The sequence below is a fragment of the Coptis chinensis genome, chromosome 2, assembly GCF_015680905.1.
Source record: "Coptis chinensis isolate HL-2020 chromosome 2, ASM1568090v1, whole genome shotgun sequence".
Taxonomy (NCBI): Eukaryota; Viridiplantae; Streptophyta; class Magnoliopsida; order Ranunculales; family Ranunculaceae; genus Coptis; species Coptis chinensis.
The window spans coordinates 82,124,220-82,150,712 of NC_141457.1; the positions used below are offsets into that span (position 1 = coordinate 82,124,220).

General features: G+C 37.7%; 2 protein-coding genes and 1 pseudogene across 5 annotated transcripts; all 3 read left to right on the forward strand.

Annotated features, from left to right (window-relative positions):
• The first annotated feature begins 887 nt into the window (after positions 1–887).
• Positions 888–18,747, forward strand: ATSUV3 (ATP-dependent RNA helicase). 4 transcript variants are annotated; one of them, XR_015211744.1, is made up of 16 exons: positions 888–1,157; positions 1,262–1,383; positions 1,466–1,656; positions 8,414–8,554; positions 9,899–10,021; positions 10,670–10,747; positions 11,404–11,572; positions 15,491–15,603; positions 15,785–15,865; positions 16,891–16,956; positions 17,138–17,202; positions 17,386–17,431; positions 17,515–17,631; positions 17,794–17,973; positions 18,268–18,359; positions 18,441–18,747. XR_015211744.1 is itself a non-coding variant. In XM_086590163.1 (15 exons), the coding sequence occupies exons 1-15, from the start codon at positions 1,081–1,083 to the stop codon at positions 18,547–18,549; spliced, it is 1,590 nt and encodes a 529-aa protein (XP_086446289.1). In that variant the 5' UTR covers positions 950–1,080; the 3' UTR covers positions 18,550–18,747. The 4 variants fall into 4 exon arrangements, 3 of the variants coding, with proteins under 3 accessions (XP_086446290.1, XP_086446289.1, XP_086446291.1); XM_086590163.1 differs by lacking the exon at positions 17,794–17,973 and having other exon boundaries at positions 950–1,157; XM_086590164.1 differs by lacking the exons at positions 16,891–16,956; positions 17,794–17,973 and having other exon boundaries at positions 949–1,157.
• On the forward strand, positions 4,946–6,198 carry LOC147518271 (putative pectin methyltransferase QUA2 pseudogene; annotated as a pseudogene).
• Positions 18,748–18,906: 159 nt separating the features above from the next.
• Positions 18,907–26,324, forward strand: LOC147518272 (uncharacterized). Its single transcript, XM_086590166.1, has 2 exons — positions 18,907–19,067; positions 25,650–26,324. The coding sequence occupies exons 1-2, from the start codon at positions 18,983–18,985 to the stop codon at positions 26,075–26,077; spliced, it is 513 nt and encodes a 170-aa protein (XP_086446292.1). The 5' UTR covers positions 18,907–18,982; the 3' UTR covers positions 26,078–26,324.
• Positions 26,325–26,493: the final 169 nt, after the last annotated feature.

Here is a 26,493-nt window from a genome sequence, read left to right on the forward strand (position 1 = left end):
AACTTTAACATCGTAAAGCCCACCCAACAAATCGTCAAAGATTCAAAATTAATGAGATTGCATTTTTTGAAAAGAAAAAAGAAGAAAAAGTAGACCAAAAAGAAAAGCAATTCCAAAGACAATAACTCAATAAGATTGATGGTTTTTGGGAGTTTCGACTTCTTGTGGTGGTGTGAATCGACTGTTGATTTGACAATAAGATTGATGGCTTTTGGGAGTTTCGGTTCTTGTGGTGGTGTGAATCCGGCTTTTTGATTTCTTTCGGCCTTGGTGACATTTAGAAAGAGATATTTGAGAAGGTCTCGCCGCAAATTTTCCGAAGTGAATGCAAACTTAAGAAGACCATCAAACCCACCAATCTCTTCATCATGAACGCATATGATTGGGTTGTTTTTGTTTCTTGGGGAGTTGTTGGAGGGAATAGAGAAAAGAGTAGTAAGAATGCGGTCAAAGGTAATTTGTCTTGAAGACCAAAAGTAAATAGTAATGAGCAAAAGACTAAAAGTTTGTTGAAGATAAATAGATAATAAATGAAAATATAGTTGTTGGGAATTATGGTCTGGTTCGGGTTCGGGTTCGGGTTTTGGTCGGACATTTTTACCCTATATAACTGGGTTTTGGGTTCGGGTTCGGTCTGGATATGGTTTCGGGCTTTTTAACCCTTTTAACGGGTTTAGGGCCAAATTATCGGGTCGGGTTCGGGTCGGTCCGGGTTTAGATAGTGTGACCAAACCCGACCCTATGTATTTCGGTCTGGGTTCGGGTTTGGGTTTTGTCGGGCTTGGGCAGGGTTCGGTGCGGGTTTTTTTTTCGGGTTTTGGGCGGGTTTCGGGTTTCGGGCAGAATGGACATCCCTACGTATTTCTCCAAAATTAATTTACGTGATTAGACTAGTCAAAAGAGTGAAAATGTCTAAATGGAAGCACTAATAAAATAAAACAAGGGAAATAGCCTTTTGTTTCTCTTCACCTCAAACTTTATTCACTTATTACTCTCATTCCTCCTCACAACTCGTTCTTCACTTCACACCACTACTTATATATATATATAGTTTCCTCATTGTAGTATTGGGCAGATACAATGAAGTTTTTTCGCCACGGATTAAGGCGGTTTAGTAGCTCTGGAGGTCATCGGAATTTTGATTTTACGGATTTAACGTAAGATTATTACTAGTCAGTAACAATTGTATATAAATGTGTATTGGCATTGTAAGCTAAATAGACCAGGATGGATTTTTCGTTTTGTTTTTTTTTACTCACAGACGTCCCCATACATGGTATCCAAATGCTCGGAAACAGCCCCGCAATGTTTATTTACATGTCGGTCCCACAAACAGTGGTAAAACTTACCATGCCTTAAAGCGACTAGAGTCGAGCTCCACAGGTACTTGAGCTTTCATATTTTTCTCTATCGAGGTATTCACAGAGTTATGTACAAGTTGGATTAAACTTTTCTTCTTTTTCAGGGATTTATTGTGGTCCTTTAAGACTGCTTGCTTGGGAAGTTGCTGAGAGATTAAACAAGGCAAAGGTCCCTTGTGATTTGATCACTGGACAAGAGAAAGAGGAAGTTGAAGGTGCAAAACACAAAGCTGTTACCGTTGAAATGGCTGATGTCTCCTCACGCTTTCAATGTGCTGTTATTGATGAGATTCAGGTATGTCTGTTAGTTATTTAGGAATTCTTCTTCTAACTATTTCTATCTAAGGGGTCGTTTGTTTTTTTGAGCCTCTGAATTTTGAATGCTGAATGGCCCACCTTCTGAATGCTGAATTATGAATGCTGAACTCAGAAAAACATGTTTGTTTTCTGTCAGAATGACCTCATTCTGAATGCTGAATATAAATCATTTAAACATTTTTACCCTTGCAATCTATTTTAAACACTAACTCGATTACTTGTAAAACAAAAGAGTTAAAAATGGATTTGACAGAATTTCCTTTGTTTATTCAACATTTTGACGCCTAAAAGACTCGTATAGTAATATGAGATAAAAAAAAAAAAAAATACTAAAAATATAAATATAAATAATAGTTCAATAACTATAAGGTCATCCATAAAATCTGAATACCAAGTTAAATGACATTACAAGTAACTCCAAAGTGCGGCTCTTGTAAACTTGATCATATATGTCTACTAAACAATTGTTCCGCAATTTGATCACGCAAGTTGATCATGTACTCATGTGCCTCGGGTCCAAATGTGTGATTTATACTTGATGGTGCTTCTGGTCTGTCAGAGTTAATTGAAGACCTCACTGGAATAGTCATATTTTCTTTTTCATATCGCTTGAACAATCGATCATCATCATCAATGGCCACGCAACGGAGAAAATTGTGTATCGCCATGCATGCTACAACAATTTGAACTTGTGTGCGAAAACTATATGGAGCCATCTTCTTCAATATCTTGAATCTTGCTTTCAAGACACCAAATGTTCTCTCAATTATATTTCTTAGTGAAGAATGTGTATGATTAAACTTCTCCTCTTTATTTTTAGGACGATCACCGCACTTAAAATCTGCCAACCAATACCTAGCATTCCTATAAGGACACGTAAAGCCCCTAGTATGTGTGTATGCAGCATCACACAAGTAATACATACCTACAATAATGAAACACATAAATAAGTATGTAAACCAAAAATATATATTTGATCGATGAGGTTGTTTTAATATGCACCTTCAGGAGGCAATGGAAATCCGTTTTTTCAGGCCATCTTAATGTCTCGTTTAATACACGAGTATCATGTGCAATCCCTTCCCATCCAGCCATCGCATAAGTAAATTTCATATCAAAATCACACACACCAAAAACATTTTGGAAACAATCCTTACCTCCTCTTCCTCGAAAAGGAATTTGCTTATCAAGTAGAATGTATGCATCTACTAGTGCACCATCCAAAGCTCCAACTACTCCTTTAAATGACCCTCTCTTAAAACGGCGTTGGTAACGAGATCCACCTTTATGAATAATCCCGTCAAATGGTGGATCAATTATCATCTCCTTTGATAAATAGAGCATTGCCACTAGCACCTCATGAAAACACTTACTAATGGTTTGTGTTGAATGTTGAAATCGATCCACTATTGATCGATTTCGCTTATTATGACCAATAGTCATTAAAAACATAGCCATTTTTTCCTCTACATTAATATGTTTACTATCATGAAGCCACTCCCTTTGCCAAAAGTGATCACATAGCATAATGAAGGCAAACTTCTTCAACCTTAGCATGTTAAACATATGTGTAGAAGCTCCATGTAGAAGCTCTTGTACGTACATTTTCCCAATAAGCGCGGATATGTATATCTTCTGCCTTATACGTTTATGTTTTGTCAAAAGCCATGTGAATATTATGATTAAATACACTAGTAACCATTGTCGTGGTGTCATTTTCCTTGAATTAAAGTTTAAAAAAACAAAACAAAACAAAACCAAATGTTAACCTCAAAGTAACAAGTTTAAAGCAACCATACGCAATCAAAGTCAACAAAAATTCTCATAAATGTTGAATCATAATAACCATAATATGACAGTAATCCAAGTCAACAAAATGTAAATACGATAGTCATCCAAGTAATTAACGCACATTATTTGCAAAAATTATGTCATCCTAGAAGTAATATTTTTCAGAAATTGGATCTTAAGCCTATTTTCTTGAAGATTCAGAAGCTTCTTGTTATGAGAAGAGTGGAGGGAAAGAGCTTCTAAGGAGTTAAGATAAAGAGAATCATCCAGCAAACCCAAAACATATAACTCTTGCACCTGCACATCACTTTCATCCACAAGCTTCTTGTCTCCCATGGTTTCAGTCTTCACCATCTCCACAAGCTCCCCAATACTCTTAACAAGAGGATCTGCTGGCTCAAGCGAATCTCTCTTACGTTTTTGCTGCGAGCTACTTGCATCACTCTTTACTCGTGACGTAGTCGGAACCTATCGTTGGTTAGGTGGTCCATCTGCTGGAGTATTCTGTGCATATGTAGGAGATTTTTCATTATCAGATAAAATATCATGAGAAGGATTATATTGTGTGTCATCCATGGGTACATCCTGTGATGTGTAGGGATCATAGTCCTCATAGATTGTGACATTAGGGAAGTAATCAGCTCCATGAATCTGGTTATCCTCATCTCCATCACTTTCAATATTCTGAACCTTTGCAACATGATCATTGGGGGGATTCGTCATTGGAATTGGATGCTTATGATTAAACATTTCATCGCCAGAAGCTAGGGTGGGCTCAAACAAGGATTCTAACAACTCCCTATTCGCCAACGGAGCATGCCTAAATTGACCCGTCAACGGGTATTTCTGTTTATAGCAAAAAATAAAGAAATCAAATTAAACAACTAAAATAATATGTATACGCTTATATAACTTGTATGAACAAAAAAATGTGAGTTTCTACCTCAATTAAGTCATCCCAAACTTCATCCGGGAATTCAAAGACACCTCCAACAAAATCGACTCCGTATCCCGTCCGTTTTGATAGTAACCTCCATGCTGCATATTGCTTTCTAAGGTAATCTCATTGGTTCTTGAGTTGCCTTTGTGTGTATAGGACATTGTAATTCTTGCTCATTTTTTCAATAATCTTAGTCCATGACTCTAATTTTAATGAAGTTCCACTAAAGCCTCTACTATTAATCTCGTCCAAACACATTTCGATGAAACATTTTTTCCACATATCATCGGTCTTTAACCTAGGACTTGGAGCAGATTTCTCAACCACTTCCTGAGTTGCTTTTTTCTCTTTCTTAACTCTTGGAGTTAATTGTTCCTTCCGGGGACCCATGCCTAATGTCACTCATTAGCCATTTAAATAAATTTAAAGCAATGCACTAATAAAATAAAAAATACATAGAAGCATAGACGAATGCAATTTTGAATAAAAACAAATATTGTGAAAAAGTATATATGGTGAATTGTATATATGCATAATGGCTGAACTTGTCAATCACCCGGATGCGATGAAGCAAGTACAAGAAGAAGTACGAAAAATTGCTGGAAAAAATCCTACAGTATGAGAAAATGATATAAGTGAAATTTGTGGTAAAGTTCTCTAATGTAAAAGGAAGTGGAGCCGTGGAGGAAAATAGTTGGACCTGAGCAGTTTTGCATTTTGGAAAGTCTACCTAAGAGGACATTCTTATTCACCTCACTCTTCATCATCTCTTTTTAGTTTTCTCTTGACATTTCAGTGATCCTTAAAGGTCAGTATTCTCCGTTAAGAAGAAGATTCTATATTAAATTATTGGAGTTGCACACATAGGACAAAAGGTTAAATTAGAACCAACCATAATTGAAGGACCCTATTAACCATGTTGGATTGTATCTAAAGTCTAAACCACTGCAATGTGTAACACACTAACACCAAAACAATTTGAGAATGGAAAAACTGGAAAAGGACTTAAAAAAAGAAGATGCTTTAAACTTGCAGACTAGAAAGCTTTGAGATTCAAAATCTCTTGGGATTAGCACAAGTACTGCATACAGTTCAAAGTCTAGGCATACTGGCCTTCTAGACTCAAGCCAAGCTCAACTGAACTTGAAATTCACAGTGTACTACCAGAGGACTTTGCCGAGGATGCACTAAACTGGAATTCAGCAGTCGATCCGTAATTATTGGTATCTACTCTCGCCCCTTCTATTCTCAGATCATCCAAAGAGACCTGGTGATGAGGATCCTTCCCCACCTTACAACATGCTCAGAAATGTGCTGGATATGAATGCTTGTTTTGGTGGTCTGAACTCTGCTTTATTGGAAGCAGGGAAATCCGTGTGGGTCATGAATGTGGTTCCTACAAGTTCTCAAAACTACCTTCCACTAATCCTTGACAGGGGATTTTTAGGTGTATTGCATGATTGGTGTGAAGCATTCCCAACATACCCTAGAACCTACGATATGGTGCACGCAGATGGACTCCTGTCGCTTGAAACCAACCAACCAAAGAGGTGTACAACACTTGATTTATTCACAGAGATAGATAAGCTTCTACGGCCTGAGGGTTGGGTGATACTGCACGATACAGCTCCACTTATTGAAACAGCTAGAGCTCTCGCAACCAGGTTGAAATGGGATGCGTGAGTGGTGAAGATTGGGAGTAACAATGAAGAGAGACTCCTCATATGTCAAAAATCACTCTTCAAGACACAAGTAAAATAGACTTGGGTTCTTGAGGAAGGCTGAGCAGCTAAGGTACAATAGCCATTGATTTTTGCCTTACTAATATGTTCTCCAAAAGTTCCGCCGTGGATTAAACTTGACTTAGGTTATCTAAGGATTAAGTCGATCAAAGCATAAATGTTCGTTGTGTATTACTGAAAAATTCTACAATTATCCCTAGGCACAAAACATCAACTCTGGAACTCAAATATTGCAACATGATTTTCTCAGACTAGTACACCACCAAACACAGAGATAATCAGCATGCAAAAAAAATTGATGCTTCCCTACACTAAATAGGACAAATAAGAGACCGACGTTTAGCAATCTTTTTCCGACGTTTAGCAATCTTTTTCCCTACACTAAATAGTTCAATTATGCACAATAGTAGAATACAAAACAAAGAAAACTGATCCAAACCAACACAAGATAATCTATGGAATGAAACAAATTTCTTCATTAAAACTAACAAGCTTACACCTATCACTGATGACTACATAGTATCTTATATAAACGGTACACAGAACACATATTAATTAAGAATGGATCAAAGATAAATAGAGTAGAGAAATCGGTATTTACGTACCTAGTTATTATAGTGCAGCAACCAAAAGTAGGAGAAGATGAGTTATGGAAGGGTTATCAAGTTATGGAAGGGTAGAGGGTAGAGGTGGAAACTTAACTTGAGCGACTCTTTCTTTAGCGTTCAGTGAGAAAAGAAACGCGGAATGCTGAAGTCGGTTTGGTACCTTTGAATGCTGAAGACTCCAATAAAAAGAAACAACTTACCTTTCGCTGAATGCTAAAAACTAGTTTTCAGCGGTGCTGAATGCTTAAAAATAAAAAAACAAACAACCCCTTACTTAATTTTTACTGCATGCCTACACTTCTTCCCTTTCGGTGGATAATTTACTTGTTTCATTTTTTATCATTAAGGCGTCCCACTGGTCCAGCCTTGAGGTTTAAAAGCCTATTGTTCTTCCTCCTTTACATGGCATGAGAACACCGGACTCCAAGCCTATTTAACCCAATGTTCTAAAGAACGCTAGGCGGTGGGAGAGCGCCTAGAGCTTGGGCCTTCTAGGCAGTGCCTAGACGCCCCCTAGGCGCTAGGCGGGTTTTTTTTTTTTTTTTTTTTTTTTTTTTTTTTTTTTCCAAATATATATGCCATACTACAAGAAATGAAGAAATTAAACATTTGCCATAATTCAAAAAATAAACACAAACAAAAGCATTAATTACAAAAAGGCGTAAGTTGAAAAAGATGACAAGTGATCTGCTCAAGTTGAATAGGATGACCGAAGAGCGACTTCATATAAAAACACATCATCTTTCTTATCATATAGTAGCACATAATTTATAATCGGCCACCTTGACTGCCTAGAGGATGATTAGTCCGCCTAGCCCGCTTTTGGAACTGATTTGGGCCTAGGCGAGTGAGTTGGGCACCGCCTAGAGACCACCTAGGCCGATTTTTAGAACAGTGATCTAACCTCTCAGCTCAAGCTTTTGGTTAGGAATTTTTAGAAAAAAGATCTGTAGATCATAGTCAAAATCCTAGATATAGTTCTCTCTAATACTAGCTGGTTGGCAAGAAGGACAGAATGAATAAAAGGATACTTCTGCCTAAATAAAATGCGAAAAAGATCAAAGACCTTGTACAAGTGAACTGGTCTGCTGGGAAAGATAACATGGGTTAAAGAGTGCATGCATGCTTTATAGTCAGAGACACATTTATGAACAAGAAAATTGTCCCGGTAATTGGCCTGATCAGGTTTTCAACGCGTAACTAGAATTAGAAGTAAAAGTGGATCCGTTGCTGTGTTGCACGGATACGGTTGAGACACGCCAGGGACACGACATTTTCAGTTAAAATATGGAGTGTTTGACTTGGGTACGGTTTCCATTTTGAAGTACCAGCACAACACAGATCCGTTGTATATATATTGTACTTTTCAGATCTATCATGTCCACATGGTCGTGTATTTATGCCATTTTATGCATTACTTTTCAAGCATATTAGCTCTAGTTCCTTTCTGATTTCCATCGAGTGAAGTTCTATAAAAGTAGTAGCTCATAAATCATATTTTGTACTCCTGTTCTTGGTGTTGTTAAGTTTGTGTTTTTTCACTGGCCCCCCATCTTCTCTGCCTTTCTTGTAAGCAAACAAACATGATATTATTTCTTCAATCGTCATTACATCTGTTCTTATTAATCTTATCCTTGTATTTTCATTTTTAAGATGGTGGGATGTAGGACAAGGGGATTCTCGTTTACACGTGCATTATTAGGCATTCCTGCTGATGAACTTCATCTTTGTGGAGATCCAGCTGTTGTCCCCCTTATTCAGGAGATTCTGGGAGTAACTGATGATTCCATCCAGGTAATATTTTTTCTACAATAGTCACATCCCATGGAGTGTTGATTGAGTTTTGTATATCAGGTTGTTGAGAAAGCCAAATATTCTAACCATAACTCCATATATTGTGCTTTTGCTGTTTGTCAACTCTTGCACATAATTTTTTTTGACATTTTTATTACAGTTTTGATTGGTTGAGAGTTTCTGGATCACTATAATTTTAACTTACCTTTTATTTAGCGGGACTTTTGATGGGAATATGCAACGGAATAATAATAGAATTTATTAACTCCCAATTTCTCGATAAAAATAATGTCGCAGTAACAAGACTGTTCTTCTCAGTAACACAAAAAAACTCAAGAAGGAGGCTCCTATCCTATTTATAACCTTGCCTCCTTGAACCCTACAAACACTAAAATACTCTAGCTGGGATTCTAATATATGGCCCACATGGACATCTAAATTAAATAAAATATAAATTATTACATCAACCTTGGTTGTTTTTTTTTGGGATGGTCGGGAACAACTGTACCACTTAATAAGTCAACTATGAATCACACACTTGGAAAGTGCATATCCCCGTTCGTGCTTCCTGAACAGCGTATGCTGCGATATCACCATTACGTTCTACTAATGCTGTCATTGTGTATGTGTTGTTTCTGGCTCAACCACATAGCATCATGTATGTTCACCACTTATTCCATGCTCTTTACTCACATTTCTAACTGCAAACTTCATCTTACTACAATGAGTTATTTTGAGACCTCCACAGTAGGATGACAACTTTTTAGGTGTTGTGTATCTGGTCCAGTAACTCAAATCAGAAATCAAATTGTGTTACATATGGTCCATTAACATACAGTATTGAATTACAAGATCTTCAATATATTATTGCAGTACATGCTGTTTGTGATACATGAGCAGGAGCATAAGGTGCTAGCACTGAGCATCATTATATAGGCTGTGCTGGACCAAGTTTGTCCATTAGGTATTTATTTAGGCTGATGAAATGGGATTCTTCATTGAGGAATTGAATTTGGAGATACAGATTAAAAGCAGAAGACTTTTTGGTTCATTGTGGGAAAACTCCTTCTTATAATTTACCAAACCTCTATTCTCTTTGACAATGATACTTGCAATTACAAATTTCATGTTGTTATGCGTCTAAGAGCTTTGGGTTTTAGGAGAAATATTGATCTTTGGGAATTAGATAGGTGGACACTTCTGGGTGGTTTATTTCATATAATTTCCTTGTTCATGGTCATGAGGTCATCTTGTCATCCGACTACTATAGCATATCTGATGTATGTTTCATCTTTAACCTTATGTTTGTTGGTCTATAATGTCCCCATCATTTGCTTTTGTCAGGTTCAATATTATGAAAGGTTGTTACCTCTAGTTCCATCAAAAGTTCCGCTCGGGTCCTTCTCTAACATAAAAACAGGTGATTGTATTGTGACCTTTTCACGTCGTGAGATATACAGGCTAAAGGTATGAAACTGTCTTTAGTGTTGATTTTTCATAGATTTGCTCTTTTAACAAAATTATAAGTAGAAGGTTCTTTGTTGATTTTGGGTATGTTAAGCATCAGAATTCAGAAACAACGTAGGAGTCTTTTTCATAAGGCTGAAGTGTATAACTCAAACGTTCCACCTCCAATTTATATTCATGTTTACTTGATTTTCCAATTTCTATTAGGGTCTAGTTCCTGAGACCTAAAACGAATTAACTTACTCTTGACCCGCGCTTGGTTTGCATACATAGACATGTTGGGATTGGGTTCTTTCTTCTGATCATATAGATCAACTCCACATAAATTCACCACATTCTAATAGGTTTAGCGATCAACTGTGGTCATCAATATATTGGTGAAGATGAAATAAGAAGTCACCAAGTATATATGCACAACTTCTTAATGCAAGGGAATGATTGCAATTCCATCTAAATTAAATTGAATCCTTTACAAAAGCTTATTTCCTCTCACAAGTATGAAGAGGCTAGTGATGTGTAAGAAAACAAAAGTTGTGTGTCACATTTTTAGATTCTTTAGTGCAAAGGGTGGTTTAATCTATACTTTTGTTTGCTAGTCTAAGTTACTGAACATTGTATGACTTCTTACACCATCTCTTATATTACTAGAGGGAAATCGAAGAGAGGGGAAAGCATCTTTGCTCTGTGGTCTATGGTTCGCTTCCACCAGAGACTCGAACAAGACAGGTATGAAGTCAATTTCTTCTTCCAAGAAACTTAAGGTTTCATAATATATACTTTAACTTGGTATATGCAAATAGTAGCTCTATGTTAATACGGACTAAATCTGTACTTCTGTTCAAGTCTGATCAACTTAGGCTAGCGGTATATTACTGAAGAATACTCTAGTATTTATATAAATCACTGTTTATTGGAAAACTATTCTAAATATCTGACTTAAACAATCACTGTGGAATCTCACCTGCCCACCAATGTTAAATTTCTTCATTGTAGCATGTACTCACCTTCTTGTAGAAAGTGCAGGCACACTTATTTGTTTGTACAATCTATAATAATGCCGGAGAAAATAGTGCATTTGCAGATTTTAATTAATTAATTTATTCTTATTTCTTTTCACTACGCATAAGTCATATAGCACAACTGCACGACTTGCACCTTTATACATCATGTCTGCTGTTGGGGAGCCAAATTTGTTGCTAACAAGCAATTTATGATTAGGGTCTTATAGTTTCACAAATGCTCTTTAGAATTCACTACACTATCATTTTGTTAGCTTTTACAGTTCGAATATCAAGTCTTTTAGGGATACTGCATTCCAACCATCTGTATTGCAGTCACAAATTTGTATTAAAGTGCTAAAAAAGTGCTCTTTAGGGTTACAGGCTACTATGTTCAATGATGAGAGCAGCGAGTTTGATGTTCTTGTGGCCAGTGATGCAATTGGCATGGGTCTTAACCTAAATATCTCCAGAATTATATTTTCAACATTGAAAAAGTTTAATGGCACAGAAATGCGGGATCTTACTGTACCAGAGATCAAACAGATAGCAGGTACTTGATTTAGCCAGATGAAAGATAGAAAGTCAATATTGTCATTATAGTATTATACCTGCATAGTCGAAAATTCTTTAGTGCAGAGGTAACATCTAGAATCCATCTGATAGATCATTTTTTGGATGGGTTACATGGATGGTATTCTTAGTTGACAACACGCTGATAAGTTGAAACTTTATATGTTTTGCATTTTGTTAGTTGAAGATAATGAAAAACCTCTCTATATTTAATGTAGATTGAAGTGGCGGAAGAAACACTTAATCGAAATCTATACTTTATAGAACCCTAAAAGTCTTACCTTTATTGATAATCACTCAATAATTCATAAACACAAACACAACTAAATAACCAATTGAAACCCTAACCATAAACTCTTATTTATAACAACCCTAAAAACAATAGAACAATAGTAACACGCCACGTGAGCAACAACCAATATAGAATAACTAAACTAGTGGACTCTCGACCCATTGGGCTTGGGTTGAAGATACAAGCGCATGGCTATAATATGAGAAGAAAACATGGGCGCACGCCTATGTCTTCAAAACAACCAGCTAACAATCTACATCACTTTCTCCAGGTTGAAGAAACTTGTCCACAAGCTTGTGAAAATCAAATCTACCAGTATACAAAAGCTCTTCATAGTCGTATACATCACTCGCTCGTGGTTCTTAAGAATTCGACCTTGAATTTTACCCAAATATCGGCTCAAATGAATAACATGGGACCACAATGCTACTAGTACTCCTTTCTTGAAACACAATGAATACTAGAAGTGAAGTCACGAAGTAGGCGTTGAAGCGCTTTGTGGCTATGAGCAAAATCTTTCTCAAAATTGGATAGAAAAGGATCAATATAATCACCACTTTGTGCTTGCTGAATTGGATGGGTAAGACCTTCATAGATCTGGCTAGTAGGATGTCTTTGTTGCAACTTGCAAAAGAAAGAGATGAACCTACATTATGCTTTTGTGATTACGCTCAGGCACTGTTCTAAAAATCGGTTTAGGCGGCTGCCTAGGTGGTCTCTAGGCACTAGGCGGTGCCTAACCAACTCGCCTAGGTCCAAGTCGTTTAAGAAATCGGTTGACCGATTAGGTGGGTCTAGGCACTCCGATTAGGCAGTCCAGTCTTTTTTTTTTTTTATATGAATAATTAAATATTGAAAACTAAAGACCTGTGTAGGCTTAAGATTTGAATGAGTTTAAAAGACTAAAGTCTAATGTAAATTATATGTTACTATAAGAAATTGTATGTTTTTATATGAAGTCAATATTCTTCAACTATTACGCATTTTTGTAATAAGTATCTTTGTTTGTATTTATTTTTTGAGTTATGGTAAATGATTTTCTTCATTTCTTATAGTATAGGTGTGTATTACTATATATATTATAAGATATATTATGAAAAAAAAACCGCCTAGTGCCTAGCCCGTCTAGGCACTGCCTAAAAGGCCTAGGCGCTCTCCCACCGCCCGACTACCGCCTAGCGTTTTTTAGAATACTGCGCTCAGGACATGACACAACGATTTTATAAGTTCATTCCTTCTCCTTGTTGTCATTGACAACAACCGGTGCTTTACGTTGGGCTATAGAAGCTCCACCAACAATGGGGGGTTTGGGTTGCGAAAGCTCCACTAACGCCTCCCTAAATCGACTAGCCGTTTTTTCTAATTGATCCAACCTGTTTTGCATTAAAGCTCATTTCCACTCTTCTAATCGAGCAATCCAAACTCTAGGGGCTAACATGAGTCCATGAGTTCTCCATGAATTCCTCATCTCTAACTCTGTACACATATCTTGATCTACAAGAATAAAAATTGGATTTTTTTTTCCTTAGGAACGATTCGTGGTGAACAGTAACTAGGGTGAACAGTGTTTTCTGCACAAATCTCCCAAAAATCAACTTGCTCCGATACCAAATAATGTAAATTGAAGTGGCAGAAGCAACACTTAATCGAAATCTACACTTTATAGAACCCTAAAAGTCTCACATTTATAGATAATCACTCAATAGTTCATAAACACAAACACAACTAAACAATTGATTGAAACCCTAACCATAAGTCCTTATTTATAACAACCCTAAAAACAATAGACCAATAGTAACACGTTACGTGGGCAACAACCAAAATAGAATAACTAACTAGTGGACTCTCGACCCATTGGGCTTGGACTTGAGCTATAGACGCACGACTATAATATGAGAAGAAAACATGGGCGCATGCCTATGTCTTCAAAACAACGAACTAACAATCTACATCAATATTTTAATATTATTTTGATCCGTATAAATTTGTATATTTCATCCACATGGCTGAGACTTTAGGCTGAAACTAGGTCATAAAGTGGAGCAGGCTGGTCAAACTGGTTAGTTCTTTGGTCCTACCAGTTCAAATACATTTTCTGAAAAATTTGCCAGTGCTTGAAACCTAGATTATTTAGTTTCCAAAAAATTGCCTTTATTGTATTGTATAATTGCTCTTTCCTTTAAGAAAGCTCATTTAGTTTACTCTTTGGTTTCTGCATTTGTCCTATTCATTTGTTGTACAATCCTGTAGATGTAAAGAAATTTCTGGATTCTGGTTTTGTTTGGTGATCTTGGTCCTACATTTTTAGACATCAAAACTTAGATTTTTAGAATTCGAGACAAAGATGGATTTTTTTCCCCAAGTAAAGTATGATTCATAATGTATTTCATTTTCTCTTGTATGTAGTGATACATGATGCCTTGCGATGGCAAGACACAATTTTTCTTAACAAGACAGGGGAAAAAAACTTTTTGAGTGAAATTAGAGTATTTTCTATTTGTCATTGAAGGCCAGGAGTTAGATAAACACTTTAGTTGAAAAAGAAGCTCCTCTATAATGCAACTTTAAGAGTATTCCTAATGCAAGCAGCTTTGAGGGGAAATAACAACTTGTCACCCTTATGAGCCAAAAACAATGGCACCATGCAAGGGTGACAATGAGAGTAGCTTTTCACTAAGTTACAATGAGGGTAGCACTTGCCGACTTGTGATCTTCGGACGGAACCTTTTATTCCATCTTGTGTGTTTTTTCGATTTTTTTTCCGGACAGGATGTTTTATTCCATCCCGCGATTTTTTTCGACTTTTTTTTTTCTTCTGAACGGGATGTTTCATTCCGTCCGGCGTGTTTTTTCGATATTTTTTCATTTTTTACATTCAAACGGAATAAAACATTCCGTCCGAATTTTAAAGTCACATTTGCATTGGGCAACCCTAGTAGCTTCTCGCCAATAAAGTAACTATGAGGGGAAATAGTCCTATGTGGAGGTAACAAGTTGTTACTTGCATTGGGAATGCTCTAACTAGAACTTTGGTTATGCTTTTAATGAGTAGATTTCCTTATATTTTGTCTAACTTCATTTAAGCATGAAAAGATCTCCACTCTCCTCTCCTCTCACAGTGACTGTTATAGTTCTTTTCATTTTACAACTTTTCTCTATTGTTTTAAAACTGCAGCCCTTCCCAGCCGTGCTGTGTCTTTTATCAACCTTATCACATAAGCTTCCTTCCACTCACACTTCTCAGATGCACTGCCACCACTCGACAACTTCCTCATCTCTCAATCCTAGTTTTTGCAAGCTACGTTAAAAGATGTTTGTCGCTGTAGGAGGGTGTAACCGTTGGAGCTAACCGCTAACCCACCCACCCACCCCCACCCACCCCCCCCCCCCCAATCTGGAAGAAATGAGGGTGCACATTTTATGTTTTCACTATTTCTTTTGTAAATCTGTTATTTCGTGACACGTTTTTGTTAGAAGGCCTCGTTTAGTGTATACTTTTTTGTTCAATTTGTCAGATTACACTATCTCCTCATATATCTATGTATTGACTAGCAAATATGGACTCCTATTGTTGCTTCAGATGTCGTACTTGTTTTTTTTTTGTAGGGAGGGCTGGTAGATACGGGTCCAAATTTCCTATTGGTGAAGTGACCTGCTTAGATGCGGAAGATATACCTTTTCTTCATTCTTCACTGAAGTCCCCATCCCCTACTTTGCAGGTGGTTTCTGTTTTCCCTTTGAATTTCGTCTTAATGTAGGTGTACTGGTCATTTTAGTTAGAACCTTGCGGTGAACATCTTTGGCAACTATTCCTCATATTAATGCAAACACTTTAAGAGGAGTTCTGCTATTTCAGTGCACTGAAATATTTTCATAATCTAACATTTGACTTGTATGCAGAGCGCTGGATTATTTCCTACCTTTGATCTCTTGCTTCTGTATTCACGTTTGCATCCAAGAACAGGTTTACATCCTATACTGGTAGGTATTAGCTTCATATTCTCTAGACTGCAAAATTTGTGAAATGTTCCATCTGTGGGGACTAATAGCTGTTCTTACATGGAGTGTCTCCTGCTTCATATCCCTTATGATTAACCTTAGTCCGTTTTGTAAAGCTGTATTTTTTGCGTTTGTTTCATGATTTTATATATATTTGGGGAGGGATGGAGCCACTCCCTACGAATAAATGGAAAGAAAACTATGGCGTGTTTGTATTAAGGATGAAGAACAATCGTTGTGCATAACGACAACATGGAGCTAGTTTCCCTACCTTATTTTGTTTTTCTGGATACAAGTTCAGCAGGGATTTACCATATGACAGATATTAGCTGGCCCTACTTGTGGGCTGAGTGCTTGGGGCCTTGGGTCAATAAAATGTTACTTAACCGAGAGATGGTTGGAGAGGTGAAGAAAACCTATACTTTCATTTCAAAAATAAAAAAAAACCCGAAAATAAAGATAGATTGTTTTAAGCTCTTCTAGTCTGGTTTATTTGGGCCGCATGGTTCATCCAGGGGGAGAGATCAAGCTATAAGGGTCAAATGCTCTTGTTGTATAATTAAAACTCCTCTTAAGCCTTATTTGCATCTGGAAGAAATCTGCAGATCTGATGCTTTGAATCGTTTGAATTATCAAGTTATTGTTCCCTGATCAAAGTAAACAATGTGTGTCAAATGGTAGCTGCCAACCACCTAGGACTCTGATGTGTAAAACAAGAAGGACGTGTAGGGTAGCATCTCCCTGTTTGTCATCCGTATTGGTCTCATAGTAATTTGTCATTCGTTGAGAATTTCTCAAGTTCCTAAAAGAGTAAAATGCAAAGTTCTTTTCCTTTAAGTTGATGTTCTTTGTGATTGTTTTTCTGTACATGCCCATTGTACTGTGTACGTCTATAATGGCGCCATACTATTTATATTGGTCAAACGGTCAAAGTGTCAAACCTGTTTCTTTTCAACCTTGTTTGTCAGTGTTTGAAGATATGCTTTCTTCTTTGCATTTCTATGTAGGCACGCTTTCTGGAGAAAGCAAAACTATCACCAAATTATTTCATTGCTGATTGCGAAGAAATGTTGGTATGCCTATTCCTATACTTTTTTAAGTTGGTTCCCATGCATCATTTAAACAAAGATGAAAATAGGCGACTCTCCTAGTTTTCTGTTTGTTACAGTTTGATTCAAAACGGAGAGTTCTCCTACTAAGTTAATCTTTTTGGCACTATTATTGAAGTACTAAATTCCCATTATCTATACACAGAAAGTTGCTGCTGTAATTGATGAGCTTCCCCTCCAATTGCATGATAAGTATCTTTTCTGTATAAGGTATTGTTCCTTCTTGTATACTGTATCTAGAAGGTTTTCCAGAACTTTGTGCTATAGTATGTTCGGTTAGGTTTGTTATCTTTCTTTGTTGGAGATAGGAGATCACCTGTCTATTTGATCACTTTACCAGAATTGAATAGTATAAAAAAAAATTTAACTCTTTGACTTTGTTGTGGTCTACAGTCCAGTGGATATGAGTGATGACATTTCATCTCAAGGTCTTACACAGGTATACTTTATTCTTACTGAAATGCTCAATGGTAATGTTACTGAATGAAAAACTGATACTAGTATGCTGCCATGGCGGAGCAGTTTGCTGAAAACTATGCGAAAAAAGGCCTTGTTCGACTTAGGGAAATATTTACACCCGGCACACTCCAAGTACCCAAAACACAGATAGGACTTCAGGAGCTTGAATCCATTCACAAGGTAAGATTTCTGTTATTTCTATCTCTGTAGCATTTCTTTTGAAAATTGCTAAAACTTCTAGATCTCAACAAATTCAGAGTTAGTTACTCAGCTCATCAATCATCATATGGTAGGAAAAAGCTGGTTGGGGTTTGTCCAAATATCTAGGGTGTTTGTTTACAGGCCTTCTCACTCGAGGAACTCCTTGGGTCAATCTTTCTCACTCGGGGAAGGAGTCGAAGGTGGACCAGAAGTTGTTGGAAAGAGCAAAATCAATCTGTTTAAGTAGGAACTGAAGTCTTGAAGCTCCCTCACGAAAACAGTTATTAGCGCATAATTGAGTAGATGGAAGTTTAGATCAAGGTGACTTGGGACTTGGGAGTTAGAACAGAAGTTTTAAGGTTCCTTATTAACCGTATATGTTAAATTGAATAACATGACCATTTGTTCAACATGGTGTGGTCATGATTTACATACATAATATATGAACTTGTTGATTCGTGCATTAACTTGTGCGAACTAGTTATTAATCAAAGTTCAAATAGGGCAAAAATACAAGTGAATAGTACCCAAAATGTTAGTATGGTTATTGATTGTCATAGTTGTAAGACAGGGCTTGCTCTAAAATGTTAATTGCCTTTGGTTTTACAATTGAAGGTTTTGGATCTCTATGTCTGGCTAAGTTATCGACTGGAAGACTCTTTCCCTGACCGTGAGCTTGCAGCTTCGCAGAAGTCAATGTGCAGTCTGTGAGTGAAAAATCAAGTACCTACTAATTATTTTCAAATTCATTATGCCTGATTTATTTTTTGATATGTTTCGTATCCTAGGTTGATTGAGGAGTTCTTGGAAAGACTTGGATGGCAAAGGCCAAACAAAAGAAGGCTATCCCCTCGATCAGGGAGAAGATCCGTACTTGAGCAGCAGGCAAGGCGATGACAATAAACTACCGTCGTCCTTTTTTAGTGTTCTTAGAGTGTCCATGTTTTTTACCTGAGTGGGAACTGGGAAGCTTCTCAGTGTTATTTATTCTTGCTTTCTGATACGCTTAATTATAGTGGCTCAGTTTTGTGTAAATTTTCATTAGTTTTGATTAAGTGGCCCAATTTCGTATGAATTCCAAATTTTTGGTGCAAATGATTTCAATGGTTCGACTCTCAAAACCATAATAAGACTATGGATTGGACATAATTTGCTAGACCTTTTTGCCAATAACAAAATCGATTCTTACGGTCTAATTTTCTAATAGTTCTAACGTTTGGGCCTAATATTGGTAAGCCTGGCCCAAATATTGGTAAAAGCCCCCATTCCTTTATTTCAGAAGTCAAGTTTTTCTTCTTTGAATGTAGTTTTAATAATTAATTAAAAGAGAATGAAGAAAGCCAGGCTAATAAGTAAGAGCAATGATGTGGTTGCATCTTCTTCTTCTTCCTCTGACTCCGATTCTGACTCAGAAGGTAATCATTCTATCTTTTTTTTTTGTATATGATGATTACTATTATTATAAGTAGCTGTTGATGATGAGAATTGGATACAAAGTAGTGTTGTTCACATTTGTATGCTGACCTTTTCTCAGTACTCTTGCTTTCTGACACCGGTTTTTATTAATTACATATTTGAAGGTACAAAATTTACATGGTTGGTTGGTTGTATAGAAGTGTACCTTTGGTTCCGTAACTAAACAATGCATTTAACTACTTCTAATATTTATAATTTTTAGAAGCCTCCACTGTATGTATGTGTTCAAAGATGTTAACAGTCTTCTTAATCTCTTTAGCACGGGATCTGAAGGAGAAAATAAAGGATTTGAGGAACATTGTACATGATAAGAAGATGGAGAAGAACTTTTTTTTTTTTTTTTGGTAGGTAAGCAGGGTTGTTATAGAGGTCCCTTACCCCTTTGCATTAAAGGAGAAAAACCAATTACATTCTTGCATATACTTTGCCTATAGCATCCTCATAGACAATTTTCTTAACATCCTCAGAGAACGAGCTAGGTACAATCTCAATAAAACTTATAGTAGGAATATTAGCAGCTAAGGCATCTGCTAATTTGTTAGCCTCTCTATAGGCATGTGTAATAGTAAAATGGTCTAAGTGTCCTATGTAGTCTTGTATCTCCTCCATTAAGTGGTTTGCTTGCCATGGGTGTCCTCTGTTCTTCATGAAAGACACCACATTACTCGAGTCTGACTGTGCTGCAATTCTTCTAATGTTATGCTTCTTCGCCAATTTGAGTCCTTGCTTGAGCCCGTAGAGTTCGATAAGTGCAATGGTATTGTATTCTGTCTTCCCTTTTGCTGCAGCAATGACTTCCCCCTTATGGTCCCTGATGGCAGCAGCCCATCCTCCTTGAGTGCCTTGCAAGGTACCATCGTGTTCAAATTGTCTATGCCTTCTTCACCTCTCTCCCACTTACATTTCTTTATCTGTTTCATGTTCAGCTCTATATCAATGTTCCATAATGCCATGAGTCGACTTCTCTTAGGTCCTTCATCCATTTTGAATTGACATGCCGCAAGTTTTGTTTTTGTATCACTCGTAATTAGAAAAGAGGTTTGTTCAGCCATGGTGTGAACGTTCTTGAAGATTCTGTTGTTCCTTTCTTGCCCACTCCGTGATACAAATCCATTGAATAAGAGCCTCAATGCATCCTGTTCACATCCTTTGCCAAGTCCTTTTTCCAAAGACCCATTCAACCTCTTTTGACCAAGTTTGTTCCCTTTGTCTATTATAGCCTGCACTTTGAAGTAGTTTCTTCCATACAAATTGTGAGTAAGTACAATGGAAAAATAAGTGTTTTTCTCTCTTTTCCCTCCTCCCAGAGAACACACAACTTCGAGTGGACCACCTTCCATTCTCTTAATTTACTCAAGGTCTTCAAACCCTCATTGAGTGCTAACCAAGTGATAAATGAATGTCGAGGTATAATGTTTGAGAACCACACAATACCATGCCAATTAATGGTTTGTTTTGAGTCCCTCAGGCTATGATAAGTGTCTTTGAGCTTAAACTCACCTCCGGGGAATCGACTGCATAATTTTATCCTCGCCTCGCCTATGCTAACAACCTCTTCCATTTGCATAATAATATCCGGTAAAATTACCCTAATATGATGTGGAATATTCCACCTACCATTCTCAAGCATGTTAGATACATTTGCATTCATTCTACATGTAGAATAAAAAATTAATGCTTGTGGAAAGAATTTCTTAAGGATACCTACAGGATGCCAAGGGTCTAGCCAGAACTTGGTATTGTCTCCATTTCCTATCTGGTGAAGTGCAATTGGAGAAGCAAGCTTACGGTCATGAAGAATGTTCCTCCAAACCCACAAGCAGTCATTTGGGACCTTTAAGTGCCAGAAGTTCCTGTTCTTTATCAATTTCTTGTTCACCCAGTTCACCCATAGAGTTTCCTTTCCACTCACAATATGTCATATGTGCTTGAGATTGGTCGCATGATTGAGTATACTCAACTTTCTGATGCCCAGTCCACCCTCCTCATATGGATAACACAACTGTTCCCACCCAAGCAATGCATGAGACGTAGCTCCATTAGGTCCATTCCAAAGGAAGTTTCTGAGCAATCTATCAATATCATCAACTATTTTTTGCGGAAGAACAAAGGATGATAGCCAATAGATGCTTAGGTTATTGAGAACCGCCTTTATGAGTTGAAGTCACAAAGATAAGATAAAGATTTGCCCTTCCAACTCAGATCTTGTTAGAAACCTTTTCAAGAAGTGGTGCACAATCGAGAAAATGTTAGCCTTGTTGTGATCAATGGGAGTCCCAAGTACTTTACAGAAGTGTACCTTTTGGAATTGGATCACACTTTGAATCGATTGCATGTGGTAGTATCTATCCTGCAAGATAGAACATGTTACTCTTGTCCAAGTTTACTTTGCAACCCAATTACACATCTTAAAGTCGTTCAAAGTATTCTTCAAGCTTCTTCTGCGGTCGATATCCCCGCTCATAAAGGCTATGAGGTCGCGGCAAAAGGAAAGGTGTGTGATAATGGGATTGTCACACTTATAATGCAATTTGAAAGATCCATCATCCACTTTCTCCATAATCAGCTGTGAAAGAGCTCCATAACAAGGACGAACAGGTACGGAAACATAGGGTCTCCTTGTCTAATGCCTCTTCTGCCTTTAAAATATCCAAAAGGTGATCCATTAAGCATGATAGAATACCTCGGGGTTTGAATACATGTTTGAATCCATCTAATGAACTTCATAGGAACTCCCACTCTGGTTAAAGCAAACTCCATCGCCTCCCATCGTCGATAGAGTCATATGCCTTCCTTAGGTCGATCTTTGCTGCACATCTTGGTGGTCCAGAATCTCTGTGATAGTTGTGCAAGAGCTCATGTGACAAAAGGATGTTATCCTGAATGCTTCTACCAAACACAAATGCTGATTGATTAGGGGATATCACCTGTGGTATAAAAGCCTTCATTCTGCTTGTTATGATTTTTGTAATGCACTTATAGACCACAGTGCAGCATGCAATTGGTCTATAGTCACTCAAGGAAGTAGGGCTCTTAACCTTTGGGACTAATGTTACACATGTAGCATTTACTTCTTGTAACATCATGCCAGATTTGAAGAAATTCTGGATTGCTTTCACAAATTCATCCCCTACCACTCTCCATGCGGTCTTAAAGAATAAAGAGGTGAAGCCATCTTCCCCTGGAGCCTTATCACTGTCAATATGTGCTAGACATTCAATGATTTCATCTCTTGTAACATCTTTAACCAACTCTTGACTCTGTAGATCCCCGATCTGTGGCACTTGCATGTTCATGAACATTGTAAAATCAAGCTCCTCCAAGTTATCTGGACAGTATAATTCCTTGTAGTACTGAACACATTCTTCACCTATATCATTGACATCATCAAGCATATTTCGCATTACCATCCTCGAGCAGGGTTATCCTATTAAGTCCTCTTCTTGCTTTAATGGAATTGAAGAAGTAGGTTGTGTTGTTGTCAGAGAGTTATCACACTGTCTCGGACTTTTGCTTGTAAGTGGATTCCCATGAATTTTGCTTCTTTGTCACATATGTTCTTATAGTTACCCTTTCCTTGGCGATGAGTTCTTGATTGAGTGGTTCTTCCCGTAGCCTTATCCGAATCTGTTCCAACTCTTTCCTTGTAATCGTAACTCGAGTCCACATTACCCACCTTGTCTCTGCATTTCCAATGAATAAGAGCCGCTTTGGCGTGCTTGAGTTTCTTCATGAATGTATACATGGGGTTCCTAACAACGGTGTGTTCCATGCACCACTCACTATATTCATAAATCCTTCCTCTTGTACCCAAAAATTGAAAAATCAAGGATTTCTTGCAGACCGATGCTTCATTGCCTAGAGTACACAACCATTGAAGAGTGGTCTGATGTAGCTCCAGGACTTATAAATTCTGCTTCATAATCATTGTACTTATTAATCCACTCTGCATTCACCATGATTCTATCAAGTTTTCTCCATGACCTTGTTTCTTGTCTATTGCTCCAAGTAAGGAAATCCCCTTTATACTGTAAATTCACCAACCCAGGTGAGTTAACACAGTTCAGCAGGTCCTGGAAATGCACAGGTCTTGTTGGTGGCCCCCCTACTCTTTCTTGTGAGTTAAGGATAGAGTTGTAATCTCCTAGTACTAACCATGGGATCTGGATAGCGTATGATAAGTTGCTGATTCTATCCCACAGCTCCTTTCTGATCCATATCTCATTACACCCATATACAACAGTCAAAACAAAGGACTCACCATTCAGCAGACAGACATCCATAGTGATACATTGTAATTCAGCTCGTACATTACTGACTACACAAACTTTGCCATCCCAACACACCCAAATCCTTCCTAGCTCACTATTAGCGTAATTGTGAGCTACTTTCCATCCCGGACAAACCTTATTTATAACAAAATTCAGCTTCGCTTCCTTTACTTTAGTCTCTACTATGCCCATAATACTCAGGTTATTCTTTCTTATAAGTTCCCTCACTTCTGCTTGCTGAAAGCTCTTATTAAATCCTCTAACATTCCAACATCCGACATTTATCATTTAGATTTTGGGTTAGGGGCCACTGTACCATGCCTAGCTGAACTAGGTTTGTTGCTACCACTACTGTTAAGAGTAATCTTGTTCCCTGGTACAGTAGAAAGTTTTCCTTCTTTGAGCTGGGAGCTAGAACTGTTTCTAGTTCCATCATCTTTTTATTTCCTCTTGCTGCCATCCTCCTTATCATTTTTTTCCTTATCTGATCTCCTAGCTTCTCCTGCAGCAACTGGTGCATTTGAGTTCACCTCAACTGACCCTGTTTTAGGGCTCCCTTCCTCCCTAGCCCTACATGTATGTTTCTTGCTCGGTGTTTCCCATCCTCTTTCTTCTGCAACTGTATGTACTTCTTGAACCTCATTCTCTCTATTTTCATTCACATCTGTACCATTACTCTCTTTCTGCACCCATGCTGTTTTTATTCCCTTATTCTCTTTGTTAGGCTTCTTCCTTGTTCCTTGCTGAGTCTCCACCTTAGGGCAGTTTGTGTCAGAGTGGCCAAAAATGTCGCAATGCCTGCATTTAGGCGGTTTCCAGTTGTATTCGAACTGAATGAAGATTTTCCTCTTGCCATCAATCACCACTGGAAGTCCTTCTGGGTAAGTGCATTTAGTGCTCACTTCAACACACACCCTAGCATAGTCTGTTCTCACCATATCCTCAGTTAACTTGTCAACAAACAAAGGGTTTCCTATGGCACTTGCAACTGCTCTGAATCCCTCTGAATCCCACATCTCGATAGGATACTTCTTCATGATTACCCATATGGGTATAGTTCTCAGCTCATCAATCTCAGATTCTAAGAATAGTTTCCATGGTCTCACAATGAATAACTGACTAGCAATATGGAATGAGCCTTTATCTAGCACCGTATTCCTATCCTCATCATTGTTGAACTCGAATGAGTATCCTGTCTCACCGTAGTTTTTCATGGTAAACTGACTCTTCAATCTCCATGTTCTAGTTACCATCTCTTTGACAAACATATAGCCAGGCCTCTTCCCAACAAAGCTGCCCACAATCATTTTGTCAAACTTCTGGTGGACATGTTGGAACTTTTTGGATTCAACATGTAGAACTGGCTTTCCATCCTCCATGTTTGGCTCTATAAATGTGAGTGTTTTCTTACCAATTGATGTTCTTCCAAGTACCTCAGCCCACTATTTCTTAGTGTCGTTATTTTCTGTTTCCTTAGATTCATGGACAACAATTGCCACATTTTCCAGAGTTGGGGTAAAGGTTGCAGCTTTAGGAGTTTCTTCCACCACATCCCCCTTTTCCTGTACCTCTTCAGTTCTAACAGCTTGCTCATCATCATGTAGCAGGTCATTCTGAATCTGCATCATTCTATTCCGCAAGAGCTTTTCTATGGAGCCCTCTCCAAATTTTTTGACTATTTCTTTCTTCATGAGCTCAACCTGTTCATTCTCATCTTTGTAAGGTGTCTGTTGATCTATTTCATCTATCTCATCTTCAGTTGTATTTGGTTGTGTTTGTTTGTGTGTTTCCATGTTGTTTTCGTAAATTTTCCAGTCTTGCCCCTAAAGGGAAATCACCCTTTAGTTGCGGCCATTGTTTGGAGAAAGTTTCGGAGGATTAAATTTCTTCTTTTGCTCTACTTTGTGTTGTTAATTTGGTAAAGGATGATGAACTTGTGTTTGGAGATATGTTGTTTTTGTATGTACATTTGATGTTCTTGATGTAGATTGAGTCTCTTAACCCTTTTTAATACCACCCACTCCTCTTCCCTCACTAATACCGAAGACATTGTCAAATGTTTCTTTACATGTAGGCATTATATTTAGGAAAATTTTGATATAAAATCTGAAGCATCTTATAATTCTAATCTCGATGAAGAAGACATATTTAGTGGAACTTTTTAAATCTATGACTCTATGAGCTTGCAAAGCCTATACATGTAGGCATTATAGCCAATTTATTGACATTTGTTGCTGTATATTAATACAGTTAAGGGTGTAAAACGAAAGGGGGGCGCTGTTATTGATTTCGAAGCTTTGAATCGTCATGGCTACAGAGGTGGACTGTCAGTCTTGAGGGTCCCCCCGCCAAAGGTGGAGCAAGAACCAAACTGGTCATGGTCCACTGGAAAGGACAGTGGTACAGATAAGGAGACAGATGAATCATTTGAAGAGCGACAGAGAACAAGAGCTGCTCTAACCGAGGGGGAGAAGCTAATGAATGTAAAAACTAGGAGCGAGAGAGAGATGGAGAGGGAGAGAGACTGGGAGAAGGAGAAAGAGAAGAAGAATCTTTCTTTCTCGCAGAAGGAGAAGAGAAAGAGAGATCTTGGTCAGGCCAGTAGGGGAAAGAGTTATGTTGAGGAAGAAAAGAGACTTTTGAGGGAAAGTGGTGTTTACTCTGGCTTTGATTCTTGATCTACCACACCGAATCTTCGTCAAATGACAAATATTCTTATTATGGCATGAGAGAATCTTAAAAGCGTCCGCGTCATATTAATCATCTCCATGATCCTGAGCAGATTGCAAAGCTTTGTACCATTCTTCTCTTATTCCATGGCATTTTACTCCAAGCTTGTGTTTTCTTCATTGTTTTAAAGCCCCTGTTCTCAATCAACACTTCTTGTAACATTGCTTTAGAAATGGGATGCATAATTTTCAATTATATCAATTATCTATGCATGTCGGTGTGCAACACTGGCTCGGGCTGGAATGCTTCTATTTGGATGTTATGTATATATTGACGTCTATCTTAAAAAAGATTCGTAACACCTTGATACCTTTTTTTTCCCCCTCAAGAAATACATATCCATGTAAATTACTTTCATTAGTAC